This window comes from Oncorhynchus clarkii, chromosome 27 (assembly GCF_045791955.1).
Source record: "Oncorhynchus clarkii lewisi isolate Uvic-CL-2024 chromosome 27, UVic_Ocla_1.0, whole genome shotgun sequence".
Taxonomy (NCBI): Eukaryota; Metazoa; Chordata; class Actinopteri; order Salmoniformes; family Salmonidae; genus Oncorhynchus; species Oncorhynchus clarkii.
Window position 1 is genome coordinate 8,803,419 of NC_092173.1, and position 14,555 is coordinate 8,817,973.

At 39.9% G+C, this 14,555-nt stretch overlaps 3 protein-coding genes across 6 annotated transcripts; 2 read left to right on the forward strand and 1 right to left on the reverse strand.

Annotated features, from left to right (window-relative positions):
• Window positions 1-2,983: 2,983 nt before the first annotated feature.
• LOC139386059 (calcineurin B homologous protein 2-like) lies at window positions 2,984-7,913 on the forward strand. 3 transcript variants are annotated; one of them, XM_071131474.1, is made up of 7 exons: window positions 2,984-3,254; window positions 3,906-3,978; window positions 4,115-4,195; window positions 4,487-4,611; window positions 4,719-4,780; window positions 5,178-5,300; window positions 5,555-7,913. In XM_071131474.1, exons 1-7 carry the CDS (start codon window positions 3,188-3,190, stop codon window positions 5,606-5,608), a joined length of 585 nt encoding a protein of 194 aa, XP_070987575.1. In that variant the 5' UTR covers window positions 2,984-3,187; the 3' UTR covers window positions 5,609-7,913. The 3 variants fall into 3 exon arrangements, with proteins under 3 accessions (XP_070987575.1, XP_070987576.1, XP_070987574.1); XM_071131475.1 differs by lacking the exon at window positions 3,906-3,978 and having other exon boundaries at window positions 2,994-3,270; XM_071131473.1 differs by lacking the exon at window positions 2,984-3,254 and having other exon boundaries at window positions 3,720-3,978.
• A 374-nt stretch (window positions 7,914-8,287) lies between these two features.
• On the reverse strand, window positions 8,288-11,037 carry LOC139386290 (cytochrome c oxidase subunit 7A2, mitochondrial-like). Its single transcript, XM_071131785.1, has 4 exons — window positions 11,023-11,037; window positions 8,963-9,046; window positions 8,456-8,544; window positions 8,288-8,342 (listed from the first exon to the last, which is right to left on the reverse strand). The coding sequence occupies exons 1-4, from the start codon at window positions 11,035-11,037 to the stop codon at window positions 8,288-8,290; spliced, it is 243 nt and encodes an 80-aa protein (XP_070987886.1).
• Window positions 11,038-11,438: 401 nt separating this feature from the next.
• LOC139385627 (ribonuclease T2-like) lies at window positions 11,439-14,552 on the forward strand. 2 transcript variants are annotated; one of them, XM_071130849.1, is made up of 10 exons: window positions 11,439-11,491; window positions 11,852-11,949; window positions 12,150-12,207; window positions 12,278-12,345; window positions 12,525-12,582; window positions 12,665-12,732; window positions 13,113-13,226; window positions 13,352-13,400; window positions 13,807-13,884; window positions 14,165-14,552. In XM_071130849.1, exons 2-10 carry the CDS (start codon window positions 11,864-11,866, stop codon window positions 14,345-14,347), a joined length of 762 nt encoding a protein of 253 aa, XP_070986950.1. In that variant the 5' UTR covers window positions 11,439-11,491; window positions 11,852-11,863; the 3' UTR covers window positions 14,348-14,552. The 2 variants fall into 2 exon arrangements, with proteins under 2 accessions (XP_070986950.1, XP_070986951.1); XM_071130850.1 differs by having other exon boundaries at window positions 12,278-12,342.
• Window positions 14,553-14,555: the final 3 nt, after the last annotated feature.

Here is a 14,555-nt window from a genome sequence, read left to right on the forward strand (position 1 = left end):
CATGACACTAAACTGCTCTTCCTGTTTTTAAAAATTATGTAACATAATGTCTATGCTTAACCTGACATGACATATAAGGCAATTGAAAATGTTGTAGTTTTCCAGTTCCGACAGACTGAGAGGTTCTCTGCCTGTGATGCCTTTAGTTTGAGATGAACGGAACATGAACCAGAGCTGATCTTCCCATTCACTCAGACTGAGGATGGTGTTTACAAGTCTTTTATCAGCCATGGCTGGGCAGGGTCAAAGTTCAAATAGCCAGGAACACTTCATTCTTTCCCAATTGGCACACTGCCCAACCCAGCCTCTGACATGCTTTCACTTTCATTGCTTGTGGCACCAAGGACAAAACCGCCCCGAGAGAAAGTTTGTCCAAATTACTCAAAACGAAAGAGGCGGGATTTCCTTAGCCCGTTTTTATATTTAAAAACTCTTGTTCTGTTAATCTGTTCTCTGCAGTTAGTAGTTGCTTTGGAGAGACAGGTTCCAATCAAAGCCTGTCTTGTTGGTTATTCATTGCCTTCTGTTGTCAGGTGCATTAAAGAGCCATTCGTCTTAATGCTTTTGAAGGTTAAATGCAAAAAATGTCCAAACAAAGTTCCCCATGAGCAACTACTAGAAAGGCACATGTCATGAAACGGAACCTAGGAGCCCAGATAGTTTCACTTTTCTGGCTGGTATCAGAAAGTGAGATGGAAAAGGTGTGGATTATAGGAAACGAGAAATATAGAACATAAATGAAAGATAAACATGGAATAATCTCCTATCATAGAATAAACATTGTGAAGGAATCCATCAATACTGTATCTTTGGTGCTGAAAGACTATTGGCACAGAACAACAACGCATGCATGTCAAGAGTCCAGACCGCTCACTTTACTGTACCACTACCAGGTCTACAGAACTTTTCTTGATCCTGCAAATTTGTGCTGAAGGCAACTCACGCCTTAGGTCGTTTGAAATACTCCCGATGTATCATTGTACATGGGTCAACTTCTCATAGGGAGAAAAAATGTATGGGGGCTCTGACTTACTGGTGTCCATTAAGATAAACAAAACTTTAAGTGGTGACAAATGAGATGTTATCTGGGAAAAATGCCAGCTCTCCAAAATGAACAGCCTGCCAAATGTAGAGGCTGCTTACTTGTGTAACAATAATAATAAGCATTTGTATAAGGCCAGGATTCAACCCGAGGCACGGTATACAGCAGCACACTGGACAGCCGACAATGTGCTAAATTTGAGTCTTCTGTGTGCGTGCGTGCGTGCATGCGTGCGTGTGCGTGTGTGTGTCTAGTCTGGAGGAGGTGGGCGTGCTAACATCTAGTGAACCACCCTGCATGTTCACCTCTGCCACCAATGAGGAATTGAACAAGACAGGAGAAGAAAAGCCCTCGCTCTCTCACTCGTTGAGTGGAGAGCACTGATTGGACCACTCTGATACTCTTACTTCCTCACACTGTACATTCCAATATGGAAGGAATATCCAGCTCCATCCAGTATGTGTTGGTGCTGTGGCTCCTGAGTGTGTGACTCGCCACATACGGTGTATGTTAACAAGTAATAATAGAACAAGACATGAGGAGCAGCTTGTCTCTCTTGGGCACTTAGGAGTTTGATCATGAGGGCTGAGAGGTATTTTCTGGCTGGCTGCTTTGACATGGAGCGCTTTGGCATCTAGTCAGTCATCCTGGTTACATCTCTCGTATTTCCTTGTGATATTACCCTACTAATTGGTTGAATGAAGGTGGCCTGAATTCATATATCTAGCTATTTTCTGGGTGTGACCGCAGTAGCAGAGTGGATGGATTTGATGTCTATTTCATGTAAGAGATTGTGAGACACTCCCCATTGCTTATCCAGCCCAATAAATTTGAGAACTAAATAAATCAGCTACAAGGGAGAGATGTTTGTTTACGATAGACATTTGTGGACAGAAAAGGGGCATTCAATTGTTTGCTTTGTTATTAGTGTTGAAATTTGGTGTGAGTAGGCCAACTAAAATGTTCTTGTTGTTGGGAGCAATCTTTCTAGCCCACAAAGTCTTTTAACGGTTCAAATGTGAAGTTCAGCTAAGAGAGGGATTCAGTCTAGAACTATGTAAATACATGAGCAAGGCAAGCATCACTGTTGCCGGTAATATAAACACATTTAAACCGTTGCTGACAAATTATCAGAAAAAATGTGTGTCATCCAGGATGCACAAATTGTATGTTTTTGTTGATGAAGAGAAATACACATAATTGTGTTGATGTGGAAACGTGTTGCCTCAAATATTTTTTAAACATCATTGAAGATCTGGATTTTATAGCACCAGGTTCATTCAGAAGGAGCAGTTTCCAATGGACGTGGATCCTTGAGTCAGATGAACTATTATCTAATAATGGTTTGGGAAAAGCAGCATGCCGAATATGCAGACCAGTTCATTGACTCATGACACACAAACCAGCTTTCCAACTGATAGCTGATAACCTCTCAGAGCTGTCCCATACTAAAATAAGACTACTCACAATGCACACTGTCCTGCTAGTCTGTAGCAGCCCATGGTTCCTTGATATCTGAAAGGGATGGTGCCATCTAGTGTCAAATGACCACTGTAACAACGTCTACAAAGCATGTTTGATTTGCGTGTAACATTGTGTTGGACAGTATAGTGATTGTCAAGCTACTCAGGAGCATACAGGCTAGTAGCCTATTGTAATCATTAGGCTAAAGATTCCATTATGTAATGGATTAGTGTTGGCAGTAGGCTATTAGTGATAATAAAGCCATAATGCAAATATATTAATCAAAGATCCACTTTGCTATATATAATGCTATCCATTCTGGATAGTAAATCCAGGCTGTTGATAAAATTCGATATCAATCTTGGAGATCTGTTGTAAGAACAGATCTGGTTGAATTAGTGTTCTTGAAAACATATAAATCACGACCCCATTGGTCATTTGGTCCCCTTGGTTTAACAGCGATTGGATAGATATGATGCCTATCATTAGCGGTGAACTGACTGAATTGACGTTCAATATACCCTTGCTCTAGTCGATGATACAAACGTTTATTTCATAGCTACAGTCGTGTATAAATTCTAAATTACAGGCATTGGGAAATTAACAGGAAAATCAGAAGTTCTGGGACGTGATATTTGTGTGTCGAGTGAAGCAGATGTTATTGTTTTCTTTTCTGTAGAAATGGGCTCGACAAATTCCACCCTGTCAAAAATTCCAAACGTCGAAGAATTAATGCAAGAAACGGGTTGTAAGTTCTCGGACGGGTAGGACTGTAGTTTAAGCTACTAGAAATTCTGTATTTAGATTGTCATGATTGTACAATAACGTCATTGTTTATGCCAAATTCGAGGACACATCTTCGAGAGTGGGCGTATAACGGGATTTCATTATGAATGTTTTTGTGACAGCTATATGGAGCCCAGTTTTTCAATTCCTTCTATTGCATTTTTTCCCTAAATGTTTTAGAGCGTAGATATTTTGAAATGTGTCCAAATTATTAATAGCTTTCGCAAACATAAGAGTTATGTTTGACAGGTGCGCAAATTGCCCGCACAACTTTGTCTGACCAAAATACGCATGTGTCTTACCCAACAAAATACAGTATTGAATATCTAAGCTTTGAACAGAGACTTATATTGACATATGCATGTGGCTTTGAGAAGTTGTAGGTAAATTAATAACTTTAATTTAGGCTACACAAATTTACGTTTAGGCTACACAAATGCTACACAAACACAAATGCTTGAATAATTCATGGAGTGTTTGCTTGAATGCAATCCAGAGTAATGAACTGGCCTTGTTTCATATATTGATTAAATGATTTGGTGTGCCGCTGTCCTTCCCAATACTAATACTAATAGCATGAATCGATGGTTCTCCTGTTTTCTCTTTAACATAGTCACCCCTGCACACATTGTTCGACTTTATGACCGTTTCGAAGCATTGGACAAGGAAAAGACAGGCCATCTCCGGTACGTGATGGGACCATGTCAGCTTTATGGAGTTGACCAGTGTTGACTAAAACAGTGCATGTCATAATAATGATAATCATGTCTGAATGTCCTTGTATGAATGTCCTGTCTTTGTTTTATCCCCATTACTGTGAAGCCCACAGGATTTTGGAGCCATTAATAGGTTGGCGATGAACCCCATCGGGGATCGGATCATTGGGGCTTTCTTCTCTCCAGGGTATAGAACAACATTTCTTACAGGTTTGAGTAAAATTGCTGACTTGATTACCTCACCAATTAAATGGTAAAGTGAAGGTTAATGTCCATTTTCACTGTAATATAAAAGTCCAGGTTTTTTGTAGGTCTCCTTTTAAAAAAGAACAGAGTGCACAATCAACAAGACAAATATTGATTTAACTTCAGTCAATTCTGTGCAACAATAAACTTATTTTTTAAATGTTTTATATCCATGTATCCTGTACATTTGGAATGCAAGCAGATTTTGGTCTTAACATAATCTCACTCTTAGACAGGAAACAGTGGACTTCCACTCCTTTGTGAGGATCCTGGCCCACTTCCGACCTGCGGACAAAATACGTGCCAAAGATCCCAGGATGCCTGAACCTGTCAACAGTAGGACCAGTAAACTCAAGTGTGAGTCCTCTGGCATTTTTGTTGCTGTTGTGGTTGACTCACATAATAGATTTTAGCATTCAAATTCAACTCAATCAGATCCCCCCTGGTTTTCTCCTTCATTTCAGTTGCCTTCCAACTATATGACCAAGATAAAGATGGAAAAATCTCCAGAGCTGAGCTTCTACAGGTCCGTAATAACTGTTAGCTTTACTGACAATAATACTCTGTATGGTGAGCAACACAATAGACCACTAATAGTTAGTGATGTAAATTGTTTCTCTGTTGTAAACCAGGTCTTGTATGTCCCTACAATGTATGGCTGAAATGCCTACACCCTATACCAGAGGTATTCAAATCTTCCACTATGAAGTCCGGAGCCTGCTGGTTTTCTGTTCTACCTGAAAATGTATTGAACCCACCTTTTGTCCCAGGTCTAAATCAGGCCCTGATTAGAGAGGAAGAATGAAAAAAAGCAGTTGAACTGGTTTCATAGTCAGGATTTAAATTTTGAGGGCCCTATACAATAGAATGAAGCCATCCTCCATGGGTTTGGGATGTGACTGACAGCTGATGGTGATTGACAGGTGCTGCGGTCCATGCTGGAGATGCAGGTGACGGAGGAGCAGCTAGAGAGCATCGCCGACCGCACCATCCAGGAGGCTGACCTGGACAAGGACGATGCCATCTCCTTTGAGGAGTTTCGCAAGGTACCACCGGGTCGAGCTCTAAGACTGACTTATCAACATGGTGCATTGCAGCACAGGGCACCCAGAATACTAAGACATACAAAGTTCATGCCCATAGAAAATTATGTCAGCCATTGCTCAAACAGTACTGTACATTGTACGTTGACAGTATTTTGCCCATCCTCTCTCATATTCTGTGGCTGCATTTGCGTATAGCAATATAGCAATTCCACCATTCCATTCAGTCTAACTTTGGCTGTTCCTTCTCCTTACAGTCCCTGGAGAAGGTGAACATCGACCACAAGATGAGCATTCGCTTCCTGCGCTAGCTAGAGTGGTTGCACTGGGTCAACTGACTGTTCATGGAGATGTTGCCCACTTTGTGTCTACTCATCCCTCCATGGTAAAAACAAGGCTTCTGCAGGGAAATATTACTGATTCCTTTAACTGGATGACTAACACTAAATACCTTAAATGACTGAATAATATGCTGTAACCTAATATGTTGTTTACAGCAAACTGGAATATGGGCATCATGCTCCAAAGTCTAACTGTACTAGAGGCCTACTGTATAACAACATAGTAACTGCTTTTATATAATACAATAAAATGCAATTTAATAATAATAATTATACATGGGACTTATTTAGTGGTAATCAAGGACACAAAGTCGCCTTACAATTGTAGAAGCAAAAAAAATATGTTAGTTTTGACAATAAGCTTTTATGAAGGGAAACAGATACTTGAAATTCATTTTTTGAAGTACACTATTTTTTGAAGTACACTACCGGTCAAACGTTTTAGAACATCTACTCATTCAAGGGTTTTTCTTTATTATGACTAATTTCTACATTGTAGAATAATAGTGGAGATATCACAACTATGAAATAACACATATGGAATTAAACAAAAAAAAGTGTTAAACAAATCAAAATATATTTTATATTTGAAATTCTTCAAATAGCCACCCTTTGCCTTGATGACAGCTTTGCACACTCTTGGCATTCTCTCAACCAGCTTCACCTGGAATGCTTTTCCAACATTCTTGAAGGAGTTCCCATATATGCTGAGCACTTGTTGGCTGCTTTTCCTTCACCCTGCGGTCCAACTCATCCCAAACAATCTCAATTAGGTTGAGGTCGGGGGATTGTAGAGGCCAGAATATCTGATGCAGCACTCCATCACTCTCCTTCTTGGTAAAATAACCCTTACACAGCCTTGAGGTGTGTTGGGTCATTGTCCTGGTGAAAAACAAATGATAATCCCACTAAGCCCAAACCAGATGGGATGGCATATCGCTGCAGAATGCTGTGGCAGCCATACTGCTAAGTGTGCCTTGAATTCTAAATAAATCACTGACAGTGTCACCAGCACCCCCAAGCACCCCTACGCCATAACACCTCCATGCTTTACGGTGGGAAATACACATGCAGAGATCATCCATTCACCCACACGCGTCTCACAAAGACGCGGCAGTTTGAACCAAAATTCTCCAATTTGGACTCTAGACCAAAGGACAAATTTCCACCAGTCTGTCCATTGCTCGTGTTTCTTGGCCCAAGCAAGTCTCTTCTTATTATTGGTGTCCTTTAGTAGTGGTTTCTTTACAGCAATTCGACCATGAAGGCCTGATTCACACAGTCTCCTCTGTTGAGATGTGTCTGTTACTTGAAGGCTGTGAAGCATTTATTTGGGCTGCAATTTATGAGGCTGGTAACTCTTTAATGAACTTATCCTCTACAGCAGAGGTAACTCTGGGTCTTCCATTCCTGTGGCGGTCCTCATGAGAGCCAGTTTCATCATAGTGCTTGATGGTTTTTGCAACTGCACTTGAAGAAAGTTCTTAAAATGTTCATAAAGAAATGATGGACTGTCATTTCTCTTTGCTTATTCGAGCTGTTCTTGCCATAATGTGGACTTGGTCTTTTACAAAATAGGGCTATCTTCTGTATACCCCCCTATCTTGTCACAACACAACTGATTGGCTCAAACGCATTTAGAAGGAAAGAAATTCAAAAAATGTACTTTTAATTGAAATTGCATTCCAGGTGACTACCTCATGAAGCTGGTTGAGAGAATGTCAAGCATGTGCAAAGCTGTCATCAAGGCAAAGGGTGGCTGCTTTGATTTGTTTAACACTTTTATGGTTGCTACTTGATTTCATATGTGTTATTTCATAGTTTTGATGTCTTCACTATCATTCTACAATGTAGAAAATAGTAAAAATAAAGAAAAACTCTGGAATGATTAGGTGTTCTAAGACTTTACTGTAATAAGTCTCTAGATGTAGCAGTCGGTGTCCAATTACACTGAACTTGAGAACTAAACATATGAGTACGAAAGTGATAGAATATTTCTACAAATTAATATTTTTGTCAATTGTAGCATTCATTTACTGAGTTGCTTATGAGGAGAAAAGGCCATGAAAAACTTAAGCTTGGCTCTAATTGTTTCAATAGATTCGATTTAGAGACAGTCCAACAAAACAAATGTCTACATTTTGACCCAGAGTAACGAAAGGGTCTGTTTGTGACTGACTGGATGACTTTTGAATTGTGTGCCAAAATGTATTTCTCAAATCTCAGCATTTTTTTGTCAGATACATGGAATCTTAATTAAATAACCCTATTGGTATTTGGCTGGAGTATTTTTTTTGCAACTGATTTTCATATTTCTAGCATTAGTAGACTTTTTGATGTTACTGATTCAAATAGTGACACCTCCTGTTGCCATCCACGGCCATGCAACACGGGGTTCTTTTCAAAGTTTGTTCCGTGTGAAATGTTCCTTCTAATTTCTCTGATTGAACACAGGGTGGCAGGAATAGATCATTTCATTGAGGTTGAAGTGAAATGACACATGGGTTGATAGAGGAACATAGGGCTTGCCTTGAAACAGAGGCATAATAGAGAGATTTCTGTATTCTGTACATAAAGTGTCCCATGACATTAGAAGAAGGTCATAAAGTGGAATTGATTTAAACAAACACATGCATTCGCAGGGCTTCCTCATTTGCCCTTGGGCTGACAGGCACGTAGAATCCAGAATAAGGATATCCAGTGCCTAAAAAGAACAGAAAGACACACTGATTACAGCATATGCGATGCATCATAGAAAACCATTGGCACAGTACTCCAAATGTACAGAGTGCGTTGATGGAAGAATGTAACAGGTACCTGCGGAGGGTGATGGTCATTGTTAGCCGGTAGAGAAGGACATCAGTGGTCCCTCCCTTGATGTGGACTGGCAAGCCGTTGTCCGCCTGTAACCAAAGTTAGTGGTCAAATACCTATTCATGATCATGAATCACTGGGGCCTTTATTGTAAGCCAACTTTGGGATATGTGATGATAAAACCAAATGAAATTGCGTTACAAACCATGACGGAACAACTATTCCCTCAAGCCCCTTTAAAACCGGTAATGCTCTTTTTCTATGTTCAGTACTGTGATAAGATTCTAGGCGTTGACCAACAACAGTGGACCTCGGGCAATTCCTCAATTCCGTAACACGACACATGCAGTAGTTCAAAATCAGGTCAATGTTGCTCAAATCACATCTGGTTGACATTGTTGGCCCATTTGATTGCCAATAAATATCTAAATTCCCTGATTAGATACCTCTTGTTTTCCTCGTTTGGGATTGTTTCTCACCCAGGTGTCCTAATGAGGTCATGCTCCCCTGGAATAGGTTCTGACGATCTGGCACCTTGTTCTTCATCTGTTTGGTTGTTGTGCTGAAGGCTCTGGTAGCCAGCCGAGGCAGCTTCTGAAAGGATCCCACAGTCACATGTTGACCATGTTACCCTGTGTCTGCATATGATGTGAAAACTAGATTGAAAATGCAGGGCTTATGACAAAACATTCCTCTGCATCCCTAATTTCCAAATGTCCAAAAACAAATGGGTCGGATGCTTTCTGAGCGGCTGAGGCTAGATGCTGTTTTCATAGTGTTTCTAGTAGATTAAATATTTTGATAATAACATAACAATAGTATATGAAGTTATTTAGAGAATGGATGATCCGGATTAGATGGGACTATTAGCGTGGTGTTTACCTTTGGGGTTCCACACCTGTTTTTCTACTTTCACTTTTAAAGAGATGTGATACTAGCCTGTTGTTTCCTATAGGAGGAAATAGCTATGGGAAACGTTGGGTTACTCTTCCCTCTCCGTCTTCATCATGACAACATCTGCTATTGTGTACAGTCTTGGTTAGGAGAGGAGATATCCACCTCTAACTGTTTTTGACGTTTTGAGTACCAAATAAAGTTCAAGTGGTTTGCATACACAAAAAAATAGAACTACACATTTGTATTTCATTTTAACAGCATGCAGGGGGGAATTACACATACTTGTTGGTGTAGTATCACCTTCTTCCGTATGTTTTAGACTTTTTCATTGAATATACCATTTTGGCATCTTAGACATGCGTTCCATCCAAGGTGATGCTAGTTTCAAAGACAGCTGTGTTGTCACCTCAAATATGCTGGATTAAATCAACATCCTCTAACAAAAAAACCCACAAAAGCCTTCTCTGTGAACAAGGCAGAGTCAACTTCCTTTGACAGATAATCTGTCACTCCTAATGAAATATGAAATCAGACCACTTATCGATGTTCTATAAAATGACCCTATCAAGTGCATAGTGGTATATAAACATTATTGTCAATTAGATAATCTGTTGAAAATAGAGGTCAAACCATACCCCTTGGTCTGACCCATTGTGTTTATTCTTTATAACAGGACTATTTCATCACTAGGGACTTTCAAGTTTTTAATCTATTGGTCTTTGTATCATGTAAACATTCTCTTACTACTTTTTACTATCACAGGCAAAACCTTCTCATTTCATTGAAAACCATTTTGTATACTGTTGTATTCTGTTGACTTGGGTTCTGTCCCTTGAAGAGAATTGTACCACAGTGTAATATCTACAAAGGTCAAATTGGGTGCCTGAACCAGCAGGGCGAGAACTGACATTGCCGCCAGCCAATGATGTCCGCTCGGGGATTTGAACTTGCAACCTTCTGGTTACTAGCCCAACACTCTAACCACTAGGCTACCCTGTACGTATGTGTACGTTATATGTGGACACGGCACAGTTTGCTTAGAGAAATCATAAAGGACCGGTAGAGGAAATGTGAATCAATAGAAATATACAAGACTAATATACCATCGCATTTTCCCACCTCACCTAGAAGTGAGAGGGATATAATTAAAATGATATGACCTCTCAGTAGGAGCTTGTAAACTAGATATTTTAAAAGAACAATAAGACCAAGTTGTTTTTAAATAAAAATGTAATCTGATTGAAAATATGAGTCCAATACGACCTTACAGAGAGATCATATAAATTATTTACATTTCTGTAGAATGACATCAGAATCTGCTGGGACCAGCCATTTTGTTTTACTGTCTAAAGCACCTTATATGCTGGCCTCACTATCAGTCGACCACCGGAGCTAAGACAAGGCCTGCAACAGGTTATTTGAGGCCAAGGTCCGTCTAATTTATCCCCCACACATACTGGAATTATTTATTCCATCTAATACTTAGCAACAGGTAATCAGGAAGACAGATTGCACAACTCATTTTGCATTCTACTCTCCACATTAAAAAAGTTGGTACAAAGGTTAGTCCAACTGTACTTCCCTTTCCAATTAAGATCCAAGGTTCCACTAATAATATTATGAATCTTTATATGATTCAGATGACAGAACAATTAGGAAAAATAGTTTTTTACCAGTAGGTGATTCATGGTGGAGTTTGTACTCTTGCTGGTTGTCGAGCTACAATAGTCATTTACAACGTTAAAAATGTCTACACTGTATTTCTGATAAATTTGATGTTATTTTAATGGACAAAAATTTGCTTTTCTTTCAAAAACAAGGACAACAAGTGACCCCAAACTTTTGAATGGTAGTGTAGGTGATATCATTCCTGTATTTGCATCATTCTAATTGATTCACTTGCTTTCAGGGCACACTGTACATCTTCCATTTGTGTGAATAATATCATGTAAAAGTCTCAAAGCCAGACAGTCTTGGTTTAATTTCTGGGTTGAGGTCCTCAGAAAGGGGAACTGAGTATGTTGTCTCACCTCTCCCCAGCTGTGATCATGAAAACAGACAAACACCTGGTTTAGCTTATTTTTTCCCCACATTTGCAGAGAACTGTCAGTATAGATCAGTCGCACATGATCACTGTCTCTGGTAAGTCTCATAACAGATGTATTAAAGTCTCATAGTTGTACTATAGGGTTTTTGTAAATGTGATGTTTATAGGCAATACATGTATGTCTCTAGCTGTCCTTGTTTGTAGTTAGAGGTGATAACGAAGATAAGAAGTAGCAAAGTGTAGACTCGACAGTAAGGCATGCCCATGTGAAATGTACGATGCCTCTTCGACGCTCGACTGGCGTCGAACACAAGTTGTTAGCGCATCATTTACAATGACGTTCCTAGGAATCGACACATTTGCGGTTTCTTTAATGTTTACGAGAGCAACACATTTCAGACTTTTTCCCGACAAACAATTGTAGCCAACATATGTTTTATGTCACTCACTCCTAGAATCGAGTAAATATGTCAGGGCTGCTCATGGTGGCCTTGGTCACTGTCCTTACCCTCACCCTGGAGTCTGACCACTGCACAGCAGGCCCTCCGGAAAAGTAAGATAAGGATCTTGCATTGTAAATACTCCAATCCAATGGTGTAATGTAGACTTTTCAATTTAAAACTGCTTTTATATTGCAAGTCGATTTTTGACTATTATCTTTTTGGACAAGTATACTTGAGTGTGACGTATTGTTATGTTGAAATATTAAATAGTCTTGGGCATTAGGATACAGAATCATTCCATCTCTCCCAGGTTCTGTACATGGCAGTGTTTGAAGTTGACTCTGCAGTGGCCTGGGAGCTTTTGTTTGGTGAGTTTAACCACTTCTCCATAGCACATCACCCATTCCTGTTATTCTAACTCAATCTAACTCTGCACAGGGTCTAAAGAATTCATCTCAATGCAGAATACCTCCAAACATCCAGAACTGGACCATCCATGGACTGTGGTATTATCATTTATTTATTTAATCTTAAAGGCTAAATGTGTGACTGGTACATTAAAATTAATGATATATATCAACTGATTTGTTATTCCCCATCAGAATAAAACATTTTGACTGATCTTAATAAACTGAATGAGAATGCCAATTCATATCAGCATTTTTAAATATTTTTTTTTACCTAGGCCTTTGAAAGCTCATACATGTTGCCGCTGCTGGCCAATATTCCACTCTGACCTCAAGGTAAAACTCGTCTCCGGTTACAGTCACCATCGAAGGACAATGAAGAATCCATGTGTTCAGCAGAGATCCCTCTTTCTTTCAGGAGCTGGACCCTGAACTCTCTCAACTTTGGCCATCCCTACTCAAGACCCACTCCAGTTTTCTCTTCTGGTAAGAGGCAGTATGTGGGTCAATTTATCACCTAAATAGCTTCTCCTTTCGGGTCATGGAGAAGTCGTTAAAAATATATGCCCTTTTTTAAACGATTGAATTGGAATGTCGGTTTACTTCCTGAATCGACTGGCTTTAATTCGAATTGACCCCAACCCAGTTGAGGTCTTCTTACAAATGTGATTCTTCAGCTTTTAATATTACCTGTCCACCGTCTGTTATACAATGTAGCATTATTTTCTCCGTTAGATTGAATGGAAATAGTCAGAGGTCGCCACAGAATATTAGTTACTACTGTATTCCGGTTAACAGAATGTTGGTTATGTGTTACAGGTACATAATAGAGCATGTCACTAAGTGTGCATGTGTTTCTCCAACAGGAAAGATGAATGGATCAAACATGGTTCCTGTGCTGCTTGTGTGGAGGGCATGAACTCTCCTTTGCGTTACTTCCAAATATGTCTGAAACTACGCGAGCGCTTCGATATTGAACGGTCAGCCCCACTGATCACATTCACACATCTAACCTGCCTGTTTCACCATTACACATCGTCAAACCTGTGTTGACAGCTTGCATTTTTATTCTGGCTGAGCTACCTGTTCTCCACCTATTGTTCAGAGCCTTAGAGGATGCAGGCATCAAGCCCTCCTGTAACCAGTCTTATCGGGTAGGTAATACCCATCACCTTGGGGAAGGATTAAAATACAGCTATTGGTATTAAGGTTTACAGAAATTAAACTATGATTTTCCTGTACCCTTATTTGGATGTAGACAGACACTGCATCCAAATAAGGATATGAAGGCTATAAACAGTGTAATTCAATAATCTTGTATTTTTGCAGCATAGGTTTCAGTAGGTGCCTTATAATATATAACCACTTAAGTGAACTTGTTTGGTTGAGATCTGAAACATTAAAAAAGAGAAACCCTGAGAACATGGCAAACGATTCCTATTTATGACAAAAAAAAGCAATTACCTTTTAACATAAAACATTTTCATGAGGAAGTAGGATGAAACTTGAGGAATTCCAGCTGAATAAGTCTACTACTGCATTGTTCTGCCACCTGTTCAGAGCGATGAAGTCAAACATGCACTGGCCCCAGTCATTGGAGATGACCCCGGTGTCCAGATTCAGTGTATAAATGAAAAGGTAAGCATCCCTAGCCTGAGGGCCAGTCTGTCTGTGCCATCATTCCAAACCGTTTGGCTTGACAAGGTCAGCAATGAAATAGGCATGAGCACAAACAAATCTGTGAACAAGCTAAAGCATCACCGTAGTACTGTACCAAACCATACATTATCACCACTTGAGTGTTGTCTGTTTGCCTTGTGTAATTCGGCAATAGCGTTGATGCTTCAAATAGATTGGTTGTAGAGAAACATTGTTTATTTGTGGCTGTGTAAATGGAATAACCCATCACTTCCCTCAGGGACGAGAAGTGTTGGTCCAGGTGAAGATCCCACTGTCTCAAAACCTCACCCTTGGATGTCTTCACGAAGAGGACCAGGGAACTGAACCTCAACCTACCCAGCTCTGGCACCCCTGTCCTCATGACTCCCCCGTCTTCTACTTCCCTATAAACCACGACCACCCACACCAGCCCTGTGACTAGTGTTACGTCTGCCCTCACCACAGACCGGGCTGCCATGCCTGCTGGCTTAACGTAACGATAAGCAAGTTGTTGAATTGCAGGGCTCACATCTTTGCGGTAGATTACATTAAGGCACTCATTTAGTATACAGCCAATTCATGTTCTTTCAGTATTTTTCTTCTGCAAAACATGCTTTTGGAGATTAAAAAAAAAATGACCCCAAAAATGA

Bases quoted from the DNA above. Each gene is read 5' to 3' on its own strand.
- LOC139385627 (XM_071130849.1), top strand. From the start codon at position 11,864: ATGTCAGGGCTGCTCATGGTGGCCTTGGTCACTGTCCTTACCCTCACC. The intron at 12,208-12,277 runs GTGAGTTTAACC...AACTCTGCACAG, and splicing joins GGCCTGGGAGCTTTTGTTTG to GGTCTAAAGAATTCATCTCA. The intron at 12,733-13,112 runs GTAAGAGGCAGT...TTTCTCCAACAG, and splicing joins CACTCCAGTTTTCTCTTCTG to GAAAGATGAATGGATCAAAC.
- LOC139386059 (XM_071131473.1), top strand. From the start codon at position 3,824: ATGATTTGGTGTGCCGCTGTCCTTCCCAATACTAATACTAATAGCATG. The intron at 3,979-4,114 runs GTACGTGATGGG...ATTACTGTGAAG, and splicing joins GAAAAGACAGGCCATCTCCG to CCCACAGGATTTTGGAGCCA. The intron at 5,301-5,554 runs GTACCACCGGGT...TTCTCCTTACAG, and splicing joins CCTTTGAGGAGTTTCGCAAG to TCCCTGGAGAAGGTGAACAT.
- LOC139386290 (XM_071131785.1), bottom strand. The intron at 8,545-8,962 runs CAGGGGAGCATG...TAACTTTGGTTA, and splicing joins CAGATCGTCAGAACCTATTC to CAGGCGGACAACGGCTTGCC. The intron at 8,343-8,455 runs GTACCTGTTACA...TGTTCTTTTTAG, and splicing joins ATGACCATCACCCTCCGCAG to GCACTGGATATCCTTATTCT.